General features: G+C 37.5%; 3 protein-coding genes across 3 annotated transcripts; 2 read left to right on the forward strand and 1 right to left on the reverse strand.

Annotated features, from left to right (window-relative positions):
* The first annotated feature begins 2,404 nt into the window (after positions 1-2,404).
* On the forward strand, positions 2,405-8,009 carry LOC104732650 (uncharacterized). Its single transcript, XM_087479276.1, has 12 exons — positions 2,405-2,987; positions 3,123-3,326; positions 3,447-3,592; positions 3,848-4,116; positions 4,191-4,288; positions 4,882-5,029; positions 5,110-5,549; positions 5,858-6,372; positions 6,456-6,516; positions 6,595-6,873; positions 7,115-7,376; positions 7,501-8,009. Exons 1-12 carry the CDS (start codon positions 2,532-2,534, stop codon positions 7,821-7,823), a joined length of 3,201 nt encoding a protein of 1,066 aa, XP_087335402.1. The 5' UTR covers positions 2,405-2,531; the 3' UTR covers positions 7,824-8,009.
* On the reverse strand, positions 7,976-9,972 carry LOC104733874 (uncharacterized). The gene has a single exon (XM_010453406.2). The coding sequence runs from the start codon at positions 9,952-9,954 to the stop codon at positions 8,086-8,088; it is 1,869 nt and encodes a 622-aa protein (XP_010451708.1). The 5' UTR covers positions 9,955-9,972; the 3' UTR covers positions 7,976-8,085.
* Positions 9,973-19,923: 9,951 nt separating this feature from the next.
* LOC104732651 (plasmodesmata-located protein 7-like) lies at positions 19,924-21,883 on the forward strand. Its single transcript, XM_010452219.3, has 3 exons — positions 19,924-21,020; positions 21,243-21,359; positions 21,658-21,883. Exons 1-3 carry the CDS (start codon positions 20,261-20,263, stop codon positions 21,663-21,665), a joined length of 885 nt encoding a protein of 294 aa, XP_010450521.1. The 5' UTR covers positions 19,924-20,260; the 3' UTR covers positions 21,666-21,883.
* Positions 21,884-22,192: the final 309 nt, after the last annotated feature.

The raw sequence follows: 22,192 nt of genomic DNA on the forward strand, positions 1-22,192 counted from the left end.
GCTTGCCAATGATCAATTGTCGGACGGTGTATGAATTGTGAAAGACGGTTGACGGCATAGGAAATGTCTGGTCTAGTGAATGATAAGTACTAGAGGCTACCAACAACAGACCGGTATTGCGAGGCATTGTCTAGAGGGGTTCCCATCGACATAGTGAGTTTCAGAGATGCGGGTAGAGGCGTTTGGACTGGTTTGGCATTGTGCATGTTATTTTTGTGAAGAAGATCCATGATATATCTCCGTTGCATCATATGAAGACCAGTTGTCGTACGAGAAACCTCGATGCCGAGGAAGTAATGTAAGTCGGTGGGGTCTTTGATGGAGAAACGTTGTGAGAATGAGGCAAGAACAGAGGCGATAACCGAGGAGTTGTTGCCAGTTACGATTATGTCGTCCACATAAACTAAGACGTAAGTGATGTTAGAACCATTACCTCGAATGAAAAGAGATGCATCAGCGAGTGAGTTGGTGAAGCCAGTGTCAAGTAAATGTTGCTTCAAAGCCATGTACCAAGCGCGATGAGCTTGCTTTAATCCATAGATAGGCTTGCGGAGACGACAAACATGATGAGGCCGATCCTTGTCAACAAAACTAGGGGGTTGAGACATGTAGACTTCTTCAGTGAGATCACCTTGGAGGAAGGCATTATTAACATCAAGTTGTTTGAGCGGCCATGATTTCTTTACAGCAACGTCGAGGACAAGTCGTATGGTGGTTGATTTGATACCGGGCTGAAGGTCTCAGCGTAGTCCTTACCATACTGTTGGTGAAAACCTTTGGCGACGAGACGTGCCTTGTAACGATCGAGTATACCATTGGCAAGGAACTTGGTGGTAAACACCCACTTACACCCAACAACATTTTGGTCAGCATGTGGAGGAACTAAGTCCCAAGTATGGTTGATATTGAGAGCATCATACTCGCGAGAACAAGCAGGACTCCAGTTGGGATCTTTCAATGCTTGCGTAATGTTGGTGGGTTCTAGCGGTGATCGTGGAGAGGCAAGTACATTGAGCGAGAGTTTGAGGTTAGGTGTGGTAATTCTGTTTTTGGCTCGAGTTTGCATTTTGTGGTTATTTTGTGGTGGCTCAACAGTTGTTATTTGGTTCTGTGGTTGAATAGGGATAGGTCGGTGTGGTGGGGGATTAGTGTTTGGTTGTGACTGAGTTGTGGGACGCAACTCATTTTGACGTGGAGCAGTGGGCTCTTGGGAAACAAGGGATGGCTGAGATGTGGGTCGCATCTCATTTTTGTTGGAAGCAGTAGGCTCCGTATCAGATGGAGAGGAAGATGAGGGTGAAGGAGAAGAGATAGAAGGCAATACCTGAGGGGTCGACGTGGTGGCGCGGTGAAGGGTCGAGTCGAGGGGTCCCAATCTCGTAGTCGGAGAAGATGAAGGCATAACCGAAGTTGCAATGTTGTTGGGCCGTGCGATGGACGTGATTTGTTGTTGTTGGGCTGCATTAGTTGGTGAGGATCCATTATGTGTCTGATTCACGGGTCGTGGGCGACGGTGATATGTGAGACGAAACTCACGCGTCGGAGGTAAGGGAAAAATTTAGGGTTGATCGAAGCTCTGATACCATATAAGAAATGTGTATTGTATTATATGTTAAAACAGAGTAGCTACAGACTTATATATACATAGAGTGGGAGACTAGGGTAAATGTATTTACAAAGAGATCCTTATACTTATATAGTTCTACTATTTACTCTTATAGACAAATACAAAAAGACACAAAATACATGACAAAGATTGAAAAAGAAGGATGAATTGATGTTCTTCATTCTCTTTTTCAGAATCGCATCATGAGGCAGAGTCGAAGAAAGAAGAGATAAACTAAACTAGGGTGAAACGGTTTAGCCAGTTAGGCTTATATACTTCTGCGGTTTCTAATAAACCTACCGGACCAAACCGAAATCCAATTATCCAAATCAATTGCGCCGAACGGTTAGGCTTTCTCTTTTCGATTTGCTTCGATAACCAAAATTTTCAGGTTGTCTAGTTTTCACCTAACACCTAAGGCAAGTTCATGATTTAAATGACATAAATTTGAAAGTTCATGGTTTAAATGACATACATTTATAAGTTCATGGTTTAAATGGTCTATATTAAAAAGTTCATGGTTTAAATAACATTTTTTCGAATTAAAACTTCCATTAAAACAACGTCATTTTGTCAGTAACAGAGTGATTAACGGTATAGTAACGTCTGTTAGTAGGTCAATTATCGGATTTAACGTCATGTCTTTTTTGGCTTGGTCAACGAAACTTCATTTTTAGAAAAGCTAGTCAACAAAAGTTGATGTTTTAAATGGCATACAATAAAGTTCATGGTTTAAATGGCCAAAATTTGAAAGTTTATGATTTAAATGGTAAATCTATCGTTTTAAATTTAAAAAGTAATATCGTCCCGCTCACTCAAAAAGATTTGAAACATACAACAGATCTAAAATTAAAAACCCTCTCACATTCACAAGAGCGTCGATTCAAAACATTTTGAATTTCAAAGCCCTCAGTGAAAAAAAAAAATGGGCGAAGCATCCGAAATCGCGATGGCTTCCGACGCAGATCGAAACCTAACCCAGAAAATCGCCAAGATCCTAAACGAGACTCGCACATCATACGCTACTCACAACCGAAAGCTAAAGGAGCTCGCCACAATCCGGTCGAAACTATCTTCACCTGAGTCCGACCACGAAGAGGACTCATCGTCTTCGTCTTCTTCTTCTCCTTCTACAGTCCGTAGATTCTCCTCGGTGTTTTTCAAAACCCTAACCCCTCTTTTCATCGCCGCTCAACGGAGAACCGCGGCGGCGGAGCGTGTTGTTCGATTCGCGGCGGAATTCGCTTGTCTTCGTTGTAATAATCCAGACGGTGATTCCGATTGCGACGAGTTTCTAGAAGAATTTCTGAAGTTTCTGGTGGCTGGGTCCGTGGCTGCGAACAGAAACGCTAGGTTCAGAGCGTGTCAGATAATCTCAGAGGTATAATAAGCGTATTAGGATTCAATTTACTGGGTAAAGGTCTTTTAGGTCAAAATATAAGATTAGCTTCTTGGGAATTTGAGACCTTTTTTTAAGTTTTCCCACTTATTATTCTGTACATTGTGTTCTTTGCAGATTATATTGAGGCTGCCAGATGAAGTGGAAGTAGCGGATGAGTTGTGGGATGATGTAATTGATTGTATGATGGTGCGTGTTCGGGATAAAGTTCCTGTTATCCGTACGTTTGCTGTCAGGTCACTTTCACGCTTTGTGAACGATCCTGAGAACTGTGACATTCTTGATCTGCTTCTTGAGGTTCTTCCTCTGGAACAGAATCCGGTAAAGTTTCTGTCTTGTTGTACTGTTTTTGGTTAGCTATCAAAGTCTGGACATTATAGCTACATCCTACATCACATTTTCAATGTAAGTCATATTGCTTTAGCTTGTTAATGATTTCAGGAAGTACGCAAAACAATTGTTCTATCTCTGCCACCTTCAATTGCAACCACCCAAGCAATTATTGATTGCACGCTCGATGTTAATGAATCAGTACGCAAAGCAGCTTACTCAGTTCTGGCAAATAAAGTTCCTCTTCAGAGTCTGAGGTGAATTTGGGCTTTTAGAGCTTTGGTCTCTTTATTTCTTTCTTCATCATTTTGCACAGTCAGATTCAGCCTAGAGTTTCCGTCTCTTTTTTTTCTTCTTAGAAATTCTTTGATTGCCCTCTAAATAGAATTTTTATGCCGTTTTTTGTTTTCCGTTACAAATGTTCTACACTTAGCCTTACTGACGAAAGTTTCCTCTTCCCTACTGTCCTTCTCTTTCTCCTGATTGGTATTTCTTTCATTTTGCTATGTTAGCATCAAGCTTAGGACCACAATTCTTCAGAGAGGACTTGCTGATCGTGCTGTAAATGTTTCAACGGAATGTTTGAAGCTAATGAAAGATCAATGGCTGTCTAACTCTTGTCAAGGAGATCCTATTAAATTTCTTAAATACCTTGATGTTGAAACCTATGAATCTGTAGCAGAATCGGCGTTGGAAGTTCTGTTAAGTGAAGGATTGATAATGCCCACCGATGACAAAAGCATCCAGCAGTACATATTGTCAGCAGATGGTGAAGCTAGAGGTCTGTTGAAATCTGGACTATATATGCAATGCATTAATTTCTGCATGTGCTTATATTTTCTTTACCTGTGTTAGATGAGAGCGCGTGTTCTGCACCCAGCATCCAACTTATGGAGCCAGAGATTGCTCTTTACTGGAGGATTATATGCAGGAAATTGAACAAAAGTGCTCAAGTAAGTCTGTAAACTTACCAACTATTCATTTCTCTGGGTTTAGGTACTTGTATGCTATAAACATGTATTTTGTGAAGCCACAAGTTCTGAAATGTGCTTAAACTGAGATGATAATGTGCTTAACCTGAGATGCTTTTGATGAATCCATAACTGACTGCTTGATTCACGAACCAGAGAATGCTAATTTCTACTGGCATTATCTTGGTCGTTGGACAATTTCTATTCAAATATCCTGTGACCTGGTTTTCCTTCTGATTTCAAGTTACCATTTTACTGCCTATTTTTTCCTTCGAACACCAGACATGTCAAACTAAACAAAAACGTCTCAGAAATCAATGCATCAATACTATCAAAATAAGAAAACACGTATTGACAGTTTGCATCACGTTTTCTTGTATTGCATAGCCTTTTGTTTGAGAACGCATATATATCTATAGGCTGTGCCTGAGCTAAGTCAAAATCCTCTTGGAATATATTGTTTGCTATATAGAATAGCATTTGAAATACAATTCCTGGTTCTTGCACTGATTATAATGCGCATAGTGGTAGTTTTATATATGGGACACACTAAAAATGATGAAACTGTCACACAGGCAAAGGGTTCTGATGCTGCTACTGCGATGGGAGCTGAGGCAGCAGTTTATGCCGCTGAGGCTTCAGATGCGAATGATTTGCTGGAAAGAATTCTTCCTGCATCAGTTTCTGATTATGTTGATCTAGTTAAAGCTCATATAGAAGCTGGTGAGCCGAATATTTTATAAAATCCCAAAACATAGTTGTTTTTGTTTGGGTTATACCCTTTGCTAACATATAATTTTCAGGACCAAATCATCACTTTGCTTCTAGGCAGCTATTATTGCTGGGCACCATGCTTGATTTCTCTGATGCAATGCTCCACAAGACTGCAAGTTCTTTTGTCCAGGAGCTGCTCCACAGACCTTTTGAGCAAGAATTAGATGAAGATGGGAACAGTATTGTGATTGGAGATGGTATAAACCTTGGTGGTGATAAAGATTGGGCTGATGCAGTGTCCAAGTTAGCTAAGATTGTCCATGCTGCCCCTGGAGAATATGAAGAAGTTATACTTGTTGTTGTTGAAAAACTAGCAAGACCCTGTAGGGAAAGGACAGCGGATTTCCTGCAGTGGATGCACATGCTTTCTTTGACAAGTCTTCTGTTGGAAAATGGAAAATCTTTGCATTCACTGCAAGGGAAGGCTATTGAACCAGAAGAGATATTGCATGCTTTGTTGCTTCCAGGGGTATATTTTCTACTCTCCTCTGTCTATTTCTTTTTGTCATATATCACTGCTTAGGGGCGCTTCTTGTTTTATTTTTTCTTAAATTTTGACCTTGAAGTTATCAAGCAGCTTATTTTTCATTGTCAATTTTCCATTTAAGATGCTGATATTCCATATGATCTCTGAATCCTTTTGTTTCATTGAAAAACTGTCAAAAGGTGTCAACAATTTTAAGGAAACAGCTTATCATACAGTTGAATCCCTTTTGCATAAAAAACTTGGCACTTGCACAAACAAACACTCTTTCTGATATGATTCATGTCATGCAGGTAAAGCACACTCACTTGGATGTGCAGAGGATTGCTATAAAATGCCTTGGTCTTTTTGGGTTGTTAGAGAAGAAGCCTAGTGAAGAACTTATAAAGCAGCTACGGGTAGCTTTTTGTAGAAGCCCTCCTCCTATTAGTATTATGGCTTGCAAGGCACTAGTTGATCTTGGGATGTGGCATAGCCCAACAGAAGTTGATAAGGCAATGGGACAAGATCTCTTGTCACAATTTGAGGATGAGAGCATTCATTTTGCCCCCATCGACTTATCCAATGCCGAAGAAGATATGAACTTAAAAATGCTCGATCTCTTGTATGCTGGACTTGAAAGTGATGACTGGAGAGCATTCGCAGATAGTAATGAACATGAGTCGGTTAAAGCAACCATTGGGGAGGGGTTTGCAAAACTTCTTCTTCTAGGAGAGAAGTACCCAAGCTTGCCTGCATCGTTTTATCCTTTTGTTTTGGGAAAGCTGATTGCATTATATTTCAGCGAGGAGTCAAAAGAACAACTGAGGTATAAAGACTCTGTGCTTTCAATTGGTAACTGTTCTCACCAGAACTAATACTAATGATTTGTTCTTCTTATTCATTTTCCAGGTTTAAACAGTGTTTATCTGTCTTCTTTGAGCACTATGCTTCCCTCTCCGAAAAGCATAAGGTAACAGAAACCATGATGTCCGTGAGAGAAAGAGGTTTAATGGTGTATTTGTATAACACTATTTTTCATGCAATGCAGGGATATGTGTCAAAGGCTTTTGTTCCTCTCATACGTTCAATGTGGCCTGGTATTGATGGAAACTGTAAAAGTTCGTCATATGTTGTATCAAATCAACGCAAGCGTGCAGTCCAAGCATCCAGATTTATTCTACAGATGATGCAAACCCCGCTTTACAAAAAAGAGACAAGAGGTGAGCCTGAAACCCAATTCAATAAATCACCAGACTCACCAGAAGATTCTATCCAGCCTTTACTAAACTGCACTGAAGAAGGGTTAGCCATACGCATAGCCATCGAGGTTAGTTGCTTTCCTTAGACGTCTATCGTATCACATTTTCCTCAAAATCCAGGAAAGTTTAGTGGAGAATGAAGAAAGCATACATCTGACCAAAATTCTCTTGTCCATTAATGCGATAATAGAGAGTAGTTGCACTTTCACCATCAGAATGTCTTTTGCCTTTCTAGTTAGTTGAGAGCAATCATCTTCTCAAGATGTCTGTAACACTGGTTAACCCGTTTGCTAATATTGTTTCCCATAGATGCTTAACTTCAAGGGAAAAAAGACTGCAGCTGAGAAGGCATATGTTGCAGCACTGGGCAAAACACTTGTGCTGTTCCATCTGAAACCATCAAAACAAAATGTGATAAAGTTGATGAAAAAGCTTTTAAGCCAACTTGCAGATTCTGTATGTTCAGAGAAGGAGCTTCTTAGGGACGTGAAACCGATCCTCGAACATCTAAAATCTTTGGATGTTTGTCCCAGCGAGGAGATTACACAAGATCAAGCCGATTCCATCTTTGGTACATATTGATATTTTGCCTTGTACATTACAGTTTGGTTTTAGTTACACGTAAAACTAGATGGTTAAAGTTATGTTAGAGTCTATTTTGTCTTGATTGTTTTTTTGCTAATGGCAATTTACAGAAACACTCGGAGTAAGCTACAACTTGGATATCACTGCAACTACAACAGTGCCACAGACACCTGCTCCTTGCTCAACAAGACCAACTCAGTCAAGAAGACGAGTAAGGATTGCAGAAACTTCCTCTGATGAAGAAGAAGAAGAAGAAGTAGCATCGCCTCCACCTTCTGCTTTGATGAACCGATCACACCGAGCAAGTAAAGCTGCTGCTTTAGCCAAAATAACGGCAAGCAGAGTGAAAATGAGCAATGTAGATGAGGATGATGAAGAAGAACAAGGTTCATCTGACGTTACAGCAGAGGATTCAGATGAATCTGATGAATAATTACAGGGAGTTGATTTTAGCATTCGTTCTGTTGTTTGTGCGTTTGTCACCAAGTCGATGTGTGTTTTGTGACGGTTGCGAAAAGATATCTTCTTGTAAGTTGTAACGAATTCCTTGCTTGTTATGTTATGTTTGCTCTGGAAAAACTTGGATTTGGAAAAGACAGTATTAAAACCTTTTCAGCCATGGATCCTTGTAAGAACCAAAACTAACAAAACTACAAATGAAAAAAGAAAACTGGATACTGCAAGAATGAATTTGCCTAAGGCTCAGGTTGGTTCAGCCAATCAAACTCACTCTTTGGGAACACTTTAAGATTGTCATCCACTGACCTCTCGATCTTAACATTAATTCTCCACAACACAATCTTACTTTCCATTTTCATACCTTTGATTGTGTAGAGCCTCTGAAGCAAACCTTTGAGGAATCTGTACTCACAAGTCATGTACCAGTCCCCTTGTTTCTCCACAATGCTTTCAAGATCTCTGAAAGCTCTCATCACAAGCCCAACTTCCATTCCTCTTTCTACAAGCTCTTTCACAGAATCGATCATCTTGTGTGCAATCTCCTTAACGTATCCAGCGTGACTTTTGGTCTCTAGCAAGTGAATAGCTGAACAGTAGGCACCCATAAACGTCAAGACCCAGCCACTGTTATCAAATAACAACTCTTTTGGTGCAGTTAGCCTGCTATGAATCTCTGGAAGAAGATTGGCTATAGCAGGAACCACAATATCTTTAAATTCAAGCTGCATTGTTAAACACTGGAAGATATAAACCGCTTTCTTGAACTCTGCTTTGCTTTCCGATGCAATATAGTCCCATAGATCAAACCATGGATCCTTTTCGTAGTTAAACGTCTCCTGTGCAACATGGAACACAACCTGACCAAGTATCCTGTATAGGTTCTCAGGCATTCCTTCTTCCTTTAGGCATTTGATGAGCAATGGCTGGAGATCTCTGATCTCTGAAACATCTATTTCCCACTGGTCTGAAGTGTGATCACAGACTACATCGTAGAGTCGTCTGATTGCTATCACTCTTGACCTATCATCAGAACCAGATGCTGCAAAGGAACCCAAGACTTCCACTGGAGTACATTTCCAAAACTTGTAGTACAATTCAAGGTCATATCCAACTGTGACATCTTGATGATTATCAACGCAAAAATGGTCGAGTTTGAAGGCCGAACTCGGAACATACTTATCCATTTTCGTAACCATTACAAAGATGTTCTTGGCAGCTTCCTTTGTATTTTTCCCTACCCCTGAGACCCCGTACGCAAACGATGCCACAAAACGGCATTGTTTGGTACTCCATTTACACACTTTAGCGTCTTTCTCAAGGTATCTCTCGAGTGATCGAATCCCTCTTATCAGAAACTCTATTTCCATTCCCATCCACACAACATCACTAGCAGATTTCAGAACATTGTGAAGTATATCTCTTGTCAAATCGAATCTCTTGTCGGAATCTATAATCTGAACCCCCATTTTAACAGCAGCTTTCAAAGCCAAAATCCAATCTACATCTCTATCTTTCTCAGGACGAAGCAAAACCTTGTACACTTCCTCACGTAACCTCTGGAAGAACCTGTGAATGAATCCAACGTAAAGCGATGGCAAATCTACGAAGTAACTAAACGCCCTAATCGGATCTTGATTCACAAGCAAGAGTATATAATCACTAAGCTCTTCCCATCGTTCATTACGAGAAACCATAACGTTATAAGCTACGAAAGAAACAATGACTCTCAAGTAGTCAGTATCAACCCTTCTAGGGTTTTGCACCGTCAAGCAAGAAATTAGAAGCGGTTTGATCTCGTGGAGAGCGAGGCTAGAGATCTCGAAGTTGTTGCGGTTTCTTAACTCCGTGAGAGTTTGAGAGAGGTGTGAGATCGATCGGATTCTGACGAGGTCGTCAGAAGAGAATCTATAGATCTTGAGAAGCTTTAGGGTTAAGCAGTCTGGGAAATTAGAGACGCAAAAGTCGTAGAGAATACGAGCTTTTAAGTAGTCTTCGGATTCTCTAGGCGTGAAGAGTTGATCGACGAGCGTCACTAAGCCTTCGTGGCTTGGAGTCGAGAGAATCTCTCTGGCTTTGATGGACAGATTTGCTGCAAAATCTGCCATTGTAGGGTAGAATCTGAAGTTTTTTCTTGAGAAAGTTTTGGATCTGTTTCGTTCTCTTAGGGTTTAAGGAAATATTTTGGAAGTGGTTGCGTTAATTATGCCCGAAACTGAATCCTAAGGACTGGACAGTCTGGACTTAATCCAAACCGGAAACTAATAATTTTACTCTTTTAAGAAATATTAGTTATATAGGATTGGTTCCAGATCCTATATAACTCATCTGGTAGAAGAAGGCTACATTTTTTTCTTGCACTAAAATATGTTTATCTATTTTCAGTTTGACGTCTTAACTGCTTTGCATCCAACCTCATATGTTATTTTGTCCACACATTTGATCGAGAAATATATATACGTTGGACATGTTGGGCTTTTGGTGATGGAGAGTGAATTTGTTATCGATCGACAAAAGGAATGCTGTAGTAAAATAGGGGGGAGTTGTAACTCGAATCAACAACAAATTCGTTGAAGACCACCTAGGTGTTATCAGGACTCCTAAATCTGAGAGATAAAGATAGACTGCGTAAGCAAAGATAGAGAAGAGCTTCAATTTAAAAGTTCTCCAGGCTTCAAGTATTTATAATAGACTGGTTGGAAGGTTAATTCAAATAAAACAGGGAAAAACAAAAAAGAATGAGTATTGGTAACGTGCCTCCATATATTGCTGTCCCTTTGGGAAGCTAAGAATTCCTGAAATAACCAATTTGGATGATATAAAGAATTCCTGAATTCCTGAGAATTTGCTTTTGTAAAGTTAATAATCCTGAAGTGACAGAATTTGGATGATATAAAGAGAAACTAAAATTTAGAACTGAGCCACCATTGAAAAACATCATCGTAGCGCCTGTCTCCCAAACGGAGGATCATTAACAGCTATCACGAACTTGCATTTCGATCCACCCTAGAAAACATTAGCTTCTTCATCAGCACAAACTAGAAAAGAAAAAATGAATGTGATATAATGTGGAGAATCCTTGCTCGAATAGTCGAATTTAAGATATAGCACCAGTAATTTTTAGCCATCAATAATTTGAAAACATTAGATAATTTTCAAAACTATTAACAAATTCGCATTACTAACTTTTTACAAAATTTAAAATCTTTGTTTCACATGAACATAATTTTTAGAGAATAAAAATCATATAAAACAAAATAAAAGTATCTTGTGATTCTTGTCCAAAATAATATATATATATATATATATAATCCAAAATAAGATCACTAAAAATAATAACATATATACTCATATATATATATATATATATATAATCTAACATATATGAAACTATATTCCCCTATTAATAATTTGGATGTACATTTGGTAAAGTAACATTTTATTTATAATATCTAAAAACATATTTAAAAGTTAAAATAATTCTAAAATAAACTAGTATCCGTAATTTTAATATTGTAGATACTTTTAAGTTGCTAACAAAAATTGTAAATTTTTGCGGATCATATTATGGAGCGGACTAGTGTTTACATATATATGATGTTTACAAATAAAAACTTTCATCAATAGCCTTGTATATTGATGAATCTTCTCAAGGGGAATTAATCACTTTCAATGTGTTTGTTTAATTTATTCACATTCTCATCAGAACCACTCAATTGTTAATTCCTAAACCTAGTAATAGCAGTAAAGCACTTCTAATCATTCAAACTGGAACTAATTTTAAATTCTGGAGCAATATTTAAAACAAGTGAACAAACCCACCAGAGATAGAGAGAGCACGAGAGAGAGAGAAAGCGAAGAAAAAACCTGAACTTCGGCGAGAGATCCAGCAAGACAATAAAGATGAGTGCTTGAAATTGAGATCCAAAAATCCTATTTTATGTTCTTTGGTCGAGCACGAGAGAGATGAAGAACATACAGGTTTTGTGGTGTAATTTTCTAAATTAATTGAGGGTATTTTAGATATTTTTGAGTTTTTGCTGAACCAGCTGCAGTTGAATGGTCCGATCAGACTCATCCAGTTTTTTCACATTTTTTGGATGAGTTTGATAAAAATCATCCAACTGATTCATCTAAATGCTCCTATAAATGGTCAAAAACGAACATCATTTTTCACCTCCATTGAAATGATCCATCCTAATAGAGAAACGAATAGGCCTTTAATAGTGCAGCATTGCAAAATGTTTTCCCCCAAAATCGTGTCCATAATAAGGAAAATAGAGGCCAACTTCCCATATATTCATTGGTGAGGCGCACAAACTCAAATTCATTGATACCATTTCACATGAGATAGAAATTAATCTTATGTAGTATTAGAAATGAGTAAGATCATGCGATTATAGGGGTTATTTTGATACATAAACTAATACTACCATGCATTGTGATATATACGCAGCTCTTCTTTAAGATAATATATTTTCTGTTAATCTCTACATTTGGTAGTAATTCTGATAACATCGGGGATGATATTTGGAACGATGAAAAGATTTCGGATCTATCAATGAGGAAGAGAGAGTAGAGATGTCAATCACTCGTGGAGATCGTTCTTATCTTAGACTTGGTTTTTGAAGATTTGGAGATTTTTCAAACCATCTAACGTCTCAATTAATTTAACTGTTAATTGTCTGACATGGACTCTTTTTTTGAATGAATTTTGATTAAAGAACAATTAAAAATTAATGTGTGCACTACCAGAGTCAAAAGATATTACTATGTAATACTTTAGGATCAAATCCAAAAATACCAAAAATTACACTACAAATTTGTTAGACTCAAGTAGAGTCATGAAACTAAAAGATAATTTTGTTGTTTTTACTCAAACTACACAGAAATCAAAGCGACCTAAATCAATAAGATAAAAGCATTGAGGAGAGAAAATTTGTAGGGATTCATTAAATCATAAATATAGTAATGAAACAAGAATTAGATAAGGTAACATTCTTAAAATAAAATCACTAGAGTAAAGTTAAATCACGCAACGTTCTATTCAGTTTTCGAAATCAAATCGCTAAGGTAAAGTTAAACTAGTCTCCCAGCATTTTTTTATCTCAAGAAGTCAAACGACTCAAACCTCTAACATAAATAACAAAAGAAAATCCTAAAAGTTAGTTTGGAGTAAAAAAAAAATCTTAGAAATGGATAAAGGAATATTTGGTCTAAAATGTAAGAACCGATCAGTTCATGTATTACTCTTTTATCTCTGGTAATCGTCAGACGAAGTAAATATCTTGTGTGAAGAAGGGGGACCGTTTGTCGCCAAGGGTAAGAGAAAAACATGCATAATTGCCAACCGGGGCGCTGTTGGACTAGCACGCCTCAAAGAATGTATTTTCTTGACCTTCTGAAGACATTTCTCCTCTAAATTTCCCTTAAGTAATTCACAAGCTATAAATATAATACTCCTAAAAACAAAATAACATAAATACAAATAAATAATGCAAAAAACAAAAAAAGATATTGAAAACTGAAAGAAAGAAGAAGAGAAGAGATATGAAAGATTGTTTCTTTGTTATTCAATCCTTAAGAGACATTACAATCTATGCTTTTGCTTTTATATAGGTTACAAGGGTTTTAACCTAGAGTCTAGAGTCTTCCAATGATTGCTGCACTTGCATGTTGATTATCATGTGGTTTCATTGTTATCGTATGATTCAAGTGAAGTAAACCGGTTTTCTGTCATCATTGCAGTACTAGTCTTCTCTGCAAATCCTTTCTTTTTGTCTTGTTCTGTAGGTAGCTGTTGACTCAATGTGGGCTTCGGAGTTGTGTTGGGTCTTGGACCTAGAAGGCTTCTTTGCAAAGTTTGCTCTTTACACTCCCCCGCAAACTTGGAGTGGATGGCACACCAACGCCAAGTTTGGTTCTGAGAATTTCAAATGGCCGTTGCGAAAGAGACTTGGTAAATATATCTGCAAGCCATATATCTGCAAGCCATAGATCAGCAGGAATGTGATTGACGATTAACTTACCAAAAGTCACTTGCTCACGAACGTAATGGTAGTGTGTTGCAAAGTGCTTCATGCGAGCGTGAAAGGTTGGATTGGCTGTGAGGTATACTGCCGAAAGATTATCACAGTAAAACTCTGGTGTAGAAGGGGGAGACACACCTAGATCCTGAAGCAGGTTTACCAGCCAAGTAGTTTCAGAGGCTGCCTCGGACATAGCTTTGTACTCAGCTTCAGTAGAGCTCTTGGAGACTGTGTCTTGTTTCTTTGAAGACCAGGAGATCATATTGCTTCCAAGAAAAGTACAGAAGCCTCCATGGAACGACTAGTGGATTTACAGCCGGCGTAGTCACTATCGCTGTATACTTTCAGCTTGGAATCTTTGTTTCTGTTAAACGAAATTCCCATGGTTGTAGTACCTTTGATATACCTGAGGATTTGCTTGAGAAAATTGAAGTCAGAGAGAGATGAAGCGTGCATCTTTTGACAGACGCAGTTAACATCGAATTGCAGATCTGGTCTTGTTAACGTCAGATACTGCAGACGACCTGCCAAGCTTCTAAAGTATCGAGGATCAGCGAATACAACATTTTGTTGTGGTGTCTTTTTAAGTTGTTGAGGAAGAGGTGTGGCAACAGGAGAACAAAAAGACATAGCTGCTGCAGCAAGGAGGTCTTGAGCATATTTTTGTTAAGATATAAACAGACCATTCTCATGATAGTGAATTTGAATGCCAAGGAAATAGTGGATTTTTCCAAGATCTTTCATTCTAAACTGCTTGTTTAGCTCATCAAGAAGAGTTGAGAGTAATGCTGATGAGTTTCCTGTAATAGGCATATTATCAACATAGAGAAGCAAAATAATGATGTCGTTACCTTTGAAACCGAAGAACAAGGAAGGATCCCTTACACTGCAAGTGAAGCCAAAATCAAGTAAGAAGTTGCTAAACTTGTCAAACCAGGCCCTTGGAGACTGTTTTAGGCCATAGAGGAATTTGTGTAAGAGACAAACATGATCAGGAAAGTCCTTGTCGACAATTCTGGCTGGATGTTTCACATATACTGTTTCGGTAAGGTCTCCATGGAGAAAGGCATTCTTTACATCCATTTGCTTAATTTCCCAGTTCATGATAGCTGCAAAGTGAAGAACAGCTCTAACTGTTGTTGTTCTGACCACTGGACTGTATGTTTCGAGATAATTGATGCCCTCTTCTTACTTGAATCCTTGAGCAACGAGTCTGGCTTTAAACTTATCCAATGAGCGTCTGCATTGAGCTTGACCCTAAAGACCCATTTGGAGCCTAAGACATGCATGTCTGGTGTTGTAGGGACCAAAGAAAAGGTATTTGCTTCTTTACAGTTACCCATTTCTTCATTCATTGTCGCTGTCCAGTTTGGATCTTTTAAAGTAGTCATTACTGTTTCAGGTTTAGGATATGATACCTTGTGTGTAAGAAGTGCATATCAAGGATTCGGTTTGGAGATGCCTGATTTTGATCGTGTTGTCATGGGATGAGTTGAGGCTTCTGCAAGAGCATTGACGTCTGCATTGCCACTGATATCATCGTTTGCGTCTGAAATCTCCACATTTGAGATTGATGATTGGGAGCTGTTGCATATAGGAACAAGGTCAATGCTTTCCGTACACTCAGTACTCCATCAACAACCTCAAGTGGTGATTCAGTCATTGTACTTGTTGTTGTAGGACCAATGGCATCAGTAGTAGTAGTAACAACTGTAGTTTGTGGGATCGCAGACGCTGGTATTTGAGTAACAGTGTCGGAGTGATCACATATTTCAGAGGCGTTTGAAAATTTTCTAAGCCATGCAGCATACAATGGTGTAGGTGAGGACCGTTGAAGATAATTGTATGTGTTGGCAAAGGGAAAACACGCTTCATCAAAGGTAACATGGCGACTGAGATAAACACGCCCAGTTGGAGGATATTGACATCTATATCCTTTGTACTTCTCAATGTAGCCTCGAAAGACACATTTAAGAGACCTTGGATCAAACTTGTTTAGAGTGTATGGTCTTAGAGTGGGAAATCAGGCACATCCAAAGGTTCTTAGAGCAGCATATTCTGGTGTTTTACCAAAGAGAGCTTTAACTTTTGTGATCCTTGAGAGCACTGGTTGGTAAAAGGTTATAGAGAAATTTTGATGTAAAGAAAGCTTCCACCCAAAAACTCTGTGGAGTAGCACTTTGAAACATCAAGGTGAGTGCCATTTCAGTTAACTGTCTATGCTTCCTCTCTGTATTCCGTTTTGTTGCGGAGTGTGAGGACATGACATGAAATGTTGGATACTAGTGGTTTGCAGATGAGTAAGAAATCTGTTACTTATAAATTCTCCTCCTCCGTCTGATTGAGAGGTTACAATTTCTGTTTGCAGCAAATTTTCAACAAGGAGTTGATACTTGATGAATGTAGAACAAAAATCAGACTTCTTCTTTAAAGGGTAAAGCCAACAATATCAGGAATAGTTGTCAATAAACACTGCATAAAATCTGAATCCTTGAACAGAAGAAACAAGAGAAGGACCCCATAGATCACAATGCACTCTTTCTAGGGGTCTTGAAGCAAGAAAAGTATAAGAACTAAATGACAATCTTGAACTCTTCCCAAGGTGACATGATTCACACATCTTGCTGATACTTTTATTAACTTGAATTGCCTTATTTGAAAAGAGAAATTGAAGCACTTGTTGATTTGGATGTCTTAATCTCTGATGCCAAACTTCATCACTTGTCTTGATTTGTCTTGTAGAATACAACATCTGATACTTCGGATCATCCAGCTTATAGAGACCGTTATTTTCCCTTCCCTTTGTCAGAAGTTTGTGCATTGCCTTGTCCTTAATAACAACATCATTAGAATCAAAAGTGACAGCACATGGATAATCTTCAGTTAACTTTGAAACTGACAACATATTCTTTGCTATTTCAGGACAAACCAACACGTCTTTAAGAGAAATGTTACCTGATGTTGAAGGAAGATTAGCGGAACCAACATGAGTGATTGGAAGCGGAACCAACATGAGTGATTGGAAGGAAATTTCCATCACTTGCCATTACCATGTCAGTCTCATGATATGGTTTAGTTTGTTGCAGATGTTGAGCAGAGCTAATGATATGAGCCGTTGCAGCAGAATCTGGATACCAGCTGTTGTCCTCTCTGACATCAGTAATGTGTAGAGCAGAGAAAGCTGCTGCATTAATTGCAGGTTGAGCCGGTTGCTGATACTCTTCGTAAAACCTGTACCAACACTCGAATGCATTATGTCCTCGTTTCCCACATATTTGACAGACTGGCTTCTCACTTGTGTTGACTGTAGGTTGGGGTGAGTTTGCAGAAGATGAAAATAGTTTGTGAAAGCCACAACCTCTGGTGGAGTAACTACCTCATCCTCTGCCTCTGTTTCCACGTCCTCTGTGTGAGTAGCTAGATGACCTTGTGGAGTTGAAGGCCAAGTGTGGTGAGACATCAGTGGAGACATAGTAACCTTGGAGTCTATCATCGTAGCCGGTGAGGCGACGTAGGTAGGAGAAGGTAGTCGATCCATTGAGTCCTCGATAACAGTAATAATAGGCTCATACTCACAACCTAAACTTTTTAAAGCTACAAAGATCTTCATTTTCTCACTAACCGGATCTCCTATAGAAGCTAGCTGATCACAAATATCCTTGATTTCTCTAAGATAATCTGACATGATTTTATCTAGTTTCTCAGCATTTTGAAGACGCCTTTGTAGCTCAAATAGCCTAGAGGACGATGTTAGGTTAAAGTGAGAGATTAAGGTTTCCCATACCTCTTAAGCAGTTGCAGATCCAACCACCTGTCGCAGAACATTCTCAGTAATGGAGCCAAGCAGCCACGCTTTAACAACTTGGTCAGATCTGGACCAGGTTTCAAAATCTGGGTTGAGAATGTCTTTGGTTCTGCCATTATTGTTGTTGCGAATGGGGATGTTATCAGCAGCTGGTTTGACAGCACCATTGACAAAGCCAAGAAGAGCTTGAGTGCACAGAAAAGATTCAAACTGAGACTTCCAAATGATATAATTTTTTTCGGTGAGTTTTATAGTAACACAGTTTGAAATGTGTAAAGAAGGAGAAGAATAGGGTTCTATGGTTCTGTTCATGGCTCTGATACCATGAAAGAAAGAAGAAGAAAAGATATATGAAAGATTGTTTCTTTGTTATTCAATCTTTAAGAGACATTACAATCTATGCTTTTGCTTTTATATAGGTTACAAGGGTTTTAACCTAGAGTCTAGAGTCTTCAATGATTACTGCTCTGGCATGTTGATTGTCACGTGACTTCATTGTTATCGTATGATTCAAGTGAGACAAACCGATTCTATGTCATCACTACCGTACTAGTTTTCTCTGCAAATTCTTTCTTTTTGTCTTGTTCTACAGGTAGCCGTTGAATCGTTGTGGGCTTTGGAGTTGTGTTAGACCTTGGACCTAGAAGTCCTCTTTGCAAAGTTGTATCGTTTTGAGTTTTGCTCTTTACAAAAAGACACAAAAATGTGTAGAGGATTTTCGGGCGTTGTGGTTGGTTAAATCTTGAACATGAAAAATAAATCATTAATTTCCAGAAAATAATATTAAAATCTTAAATTTAGACACAATTCGAGTTAAGCATTTTATGTTACCAAAATCAAATATCTTCAATCTACAACTTTGGATTTCACCAACATCAAAACAAACAAACAATAAATCAACAATTTTTGATGAGTATGCGCTGAAATGTTTAGTTATGATGATATTATCATATGTTAACTATAGTACAAAAACTCTATTATCGTTTTGAAATAAAGAAGAGTTAAATGAAGTGGTACGGGAGTTCCTTCGAGAGCAAGCAATGAATATCCTAAAAAGAAGAAATGGAAAACTCGATGAGTGCGATGGTACAGTTGGAGAAATGTGTCTTCGTTCGAAAAAGGTTTCTTCTTTCTTTATAATTTTAACTTGGAAAAACTAATATGAAATTTAACCAAAACAATATGAACCTTAAAGCTCTCACGGAGATCACCCACGACCCACCTACCCTCCCTTTGAGAATTATTTGCAGAAAAAAAAAAAGAATATTCAGCTTTACAATTTGACATCCTTTAGTTATGAAAGCAAAAACAAATACTATTTTTTTTTTTTCAGTATAACATTCTTTTGTCATGGAAGAAAGACCAATATAATGTGAAGATTGTTGTTAAAGTGTACCTTACTTTTTTGAAGTTGTGAATTTTTCTGTTATCTTAGTATCCATTATCTACAACTCTGTTTTTTTTTTTTTTTTTTTTTTTTTTTTTTTTTTAAAAATGGGCCGTTTACATTACAATTTCACTAACAACATCTTGAAAATAAGAGTTAATTTGTCTTTTTCCGCCAAAAATTATAAACTAACTACAACAAAAAACATAAAGTTAAAAGAATTTATCATTTAAAAATAGAAGTTTAATCACAACTTAAAATCACATATTTTACACAACTAAAATAGTCTAATATTTATGTCGATCTTTAGTTAAGTCTAAATTTAGAGTATGGGACATGTTGAATAGTCTGATTTTTTTTTTCATCAAAATAGGATTTTATTTATGAATTCATAAAATCAAGATATCGATATATTTTATGTAAAGTTCACAATAAGTAGAATCAAATGTATAATAGTAAATACTTAAGATTAATGTATGCATTTTTAACAAAAAAGATTAATGTATACATATATTGTAAATTAAGTTGGGATCTCACTGCGGTACTGCGACCTATAAAGTTATATTTTAGATATATGTATAACGCATAAAATTAAGCACAAAATCATGATAACTACTGCATTTTAAAATAAACTATTTTCTATATCTCTAATATTATTTTAACTTTTAAGAAATGGAAAACCTTTTCTTGCATGGCTGCCTACTTTATGAAAAGCTTAGAACTTCTTAAGTGAAGCCATCCACATGTTATTGAAAATATATTTAAACTTTACAATTAATTTACACCTTTAATTATTACCCATCACTAATTAGCTTACTTTGGAATCACACCCTCTAACGTTTCTCAGTAATTTGATAAGCTAATTTAATGCTGATTAAGAACTAATTAAGTAAACACTAAATATTGATTGCTAAATTTCGAAAATATATATGATAAAAATTAAAAACAATTTTGATCAATAACAATGATGATTTATTGAATCGCATAAACATAATCAATATTGAAATGAATACTATAAAAATAACTCATTCTTCTCATAATTATGTGATTACTGATTAGTTACCATTGTACTTGATATATGATGTGAGTAGTTAAATCATACGAATTCACGTTACCATTTCATCATTCCACATTACCTTTAAGTAAACCTTAATCAGTTAACATGTATAAATAAGTATCCATTTTCATTGCTAATGTCTTTCTCTCTTTTACCATCAATGCCAATGGCAAGAACCATCATCAAAACTCTCTCCTTCTTCTTTCTCATTGCCGCAACGGCTCCTTCATTTTCCACCGCAACCTCCGCCACAGACACATTCGTCTACGGCGGCTGCTCCCAGCAAAAATTCTCTCCGTCCTCTGCTTATGAGTCAAACCTCAACTCTCTTCTCACTTCTCTAGTCAACTCAGCCACATACTCATCCTACAACAACTTCACCATCATGGGCTCTTCCTCCTCGGACACAGCCCGTGGCCTCTTCCAATGCCGCGGTGACCTCTCCATGCCCGACTGCGCTACGTGTGTGGCACGTGCCGTCTCTCAAGTTGGCCCTCTTTGTCCTTTCACCTGCGGTGGAGCACTCCAGCTAGCCGGCTGCTACATCAAGTACGATAATATCAGCTTCCTTGGCCAAGAAGACAAGACCGTTGTCCTCAAGAAGTGTGGACCCTCTGAGGGTTACAACACTGATGGGATCGGCCGGAGAGACGCCGTTCTCACGGAGCTAGTCAACGGTGGAGGGTATTTTCGAGCGGGAGGGTCCGGTGATGTTCAAGGTATGGGACAGTGTGTAGGAGATCTAACGGTATCGGAGTGCCAAGACTGTTTAGGAACGGCCATCGGACGGCTAAAGAATGATTGTGGCACGGCCGTCTTCGGAGACATGTTCTTGGCTAAGTGTTACGCAAGATATTCAACTGATGGCGCACAACACTATGCCAAGTCTCATAGTTGTAAGTTTTCTTTACTTACTATTATAAGTAAGGCAAGTCTCTAAAATATAAATTTGTTTGTTTTGTTTATTCTCTCTAAAAAAAACTTGAGTTATCTATATTGCTTTAGAATTTGTTTTGAATAGTATAATGAAAACTTACTGAAAATAAAGATTTGCACTGAGATTTAAATGAAGCAAGACCCTTATGTTTTTGCATTGCTAACTGTTGTTGATTAAATAGATAAAGCAAACTACGGAGGTGAAAGGACGTTTGCGATCATCATAGGACTACTAGCTGCAGTTGTTCTTCTAATTATCTTCCTTCTTTTCCTCAGAGGTGTTTGCAGTCGTGGCGGAGGTAAAATTATTTTTCTTACATAATTTCTAGTTTTACCTGATTTATTTCACAAAAGATACGGAAAACACACACAAAAACATATTCAACTGATGTCAAAAAAAAAAAAAAAAAACACATATTCAAGTTATACATGCATGGATTTTATGATAAAGGTATGTCATGAGTCGTCATGTAATATTTAAGATGCTTGCACGTGCATCATAAAATTAGGTGAATCGAGGAGTAGTACAGTAACCTTTATTATTAGGATATTCAAAGTTTTAATTAATATGTGTATATAAAATTTAAAAATTTTCAGGTAAATAAATGTCAAAGTTCTGAGGATTCGCAAGAGCGTGGATCTCAAAGAAGCAAAAAAAAATCAGATGAGATGTATATCGCTTTGGATTCTGTCAAAACTTTATTTCTTTTCTACTTTTTTCAGCATTATTTTTAATTATTTTTGTTTGGATTGTTGTTACATAATACTTGTGATAATAATTATTTTAAATGGAAAAGAGATAAGAAAAGGAAGTCTTAAGAAATGCATATCCGAAACAAAGCTTACGAGTTTACGACTAAAGCAACAAAGTAAAAGGGGGGATAGCAAAAGAGAGGTCTAAAACTAAAAGCAAAAGTTTATGTCGATCTTTATTTGTCAAATGGCATATATTCTCTTCTAAAGATACCAAATTGTATAATATTATTCTCAAATGTTACCTTCACTTTAAAGAGAAAGCAATGCATATGTTTTCTTACGTTAAAAAATATTTTTCTTTATTATTATTTGAGAAACATTCTAAAATAACACTAATCAAAGTTTTTCTTCCAAAGTTAGCACATATCCTTAAATC

The sequence above is a fragment of the Camelina sativa genome, chromosome 12, assembly GCF_030686135.1.
Source record: "Camelina sativa cultivar CO46 ecotype springtype chromosome 12, ASM3068613v1".
Lineage (NCBI taxonomy): Eukaryota > Viridiplantae > Streptophyta > Magnoliopsida > Brassicales > Brassicaceae > Camelina > Camelina sativa.

Excerpts from the sequence above, each read along its gene's own strand:
- LOC104732651 (XM_010452219.3), top strand. The coding sequence starts at position 20,261 with ATGTCTTTCTCTCTTTTACCATCAATGCCAATGGCAAGAACCATCATC. Across the intron at positions 21,021-21,242 it reads CTATGCCAAGTCTCATAGTT|ATAAAGCAAACTACGGAGGT; the intron begins GTAAGTTTTCTT and ends TTGATTAAATAG.
- LOC104733874 (XM_010453406.2), bottom strand. The coding sequence starts at position 9,954 with ATGGCAGATTTTGCAGCAAATCTGTCCATCAAAGCCAGAGAGATTCTC.
- LOC104732650 (XM_087479276.1), top strand. The coding sequence starts at position 2,532 with ATGGGCGAAGCATCCGAAATCGCGATGGCTTCCGACGCAGATCGAAAC. Across the intron at positions 2,988-3,122 it reads CGTGTCAGATAATCTCAGAG|ATTATATTGAGGCTGCCAGA; the intron begins GTATAATAAGCG and ends TGTTCTTTGCAG. Across the intron at positions 5,550-5,857 it reads ATGCTTTGTTGCTTCCAGGG|GTAAAGCACACTCACTTGGA; the intron begins GTATATTTTCTA and ends CATGTCATGCAG.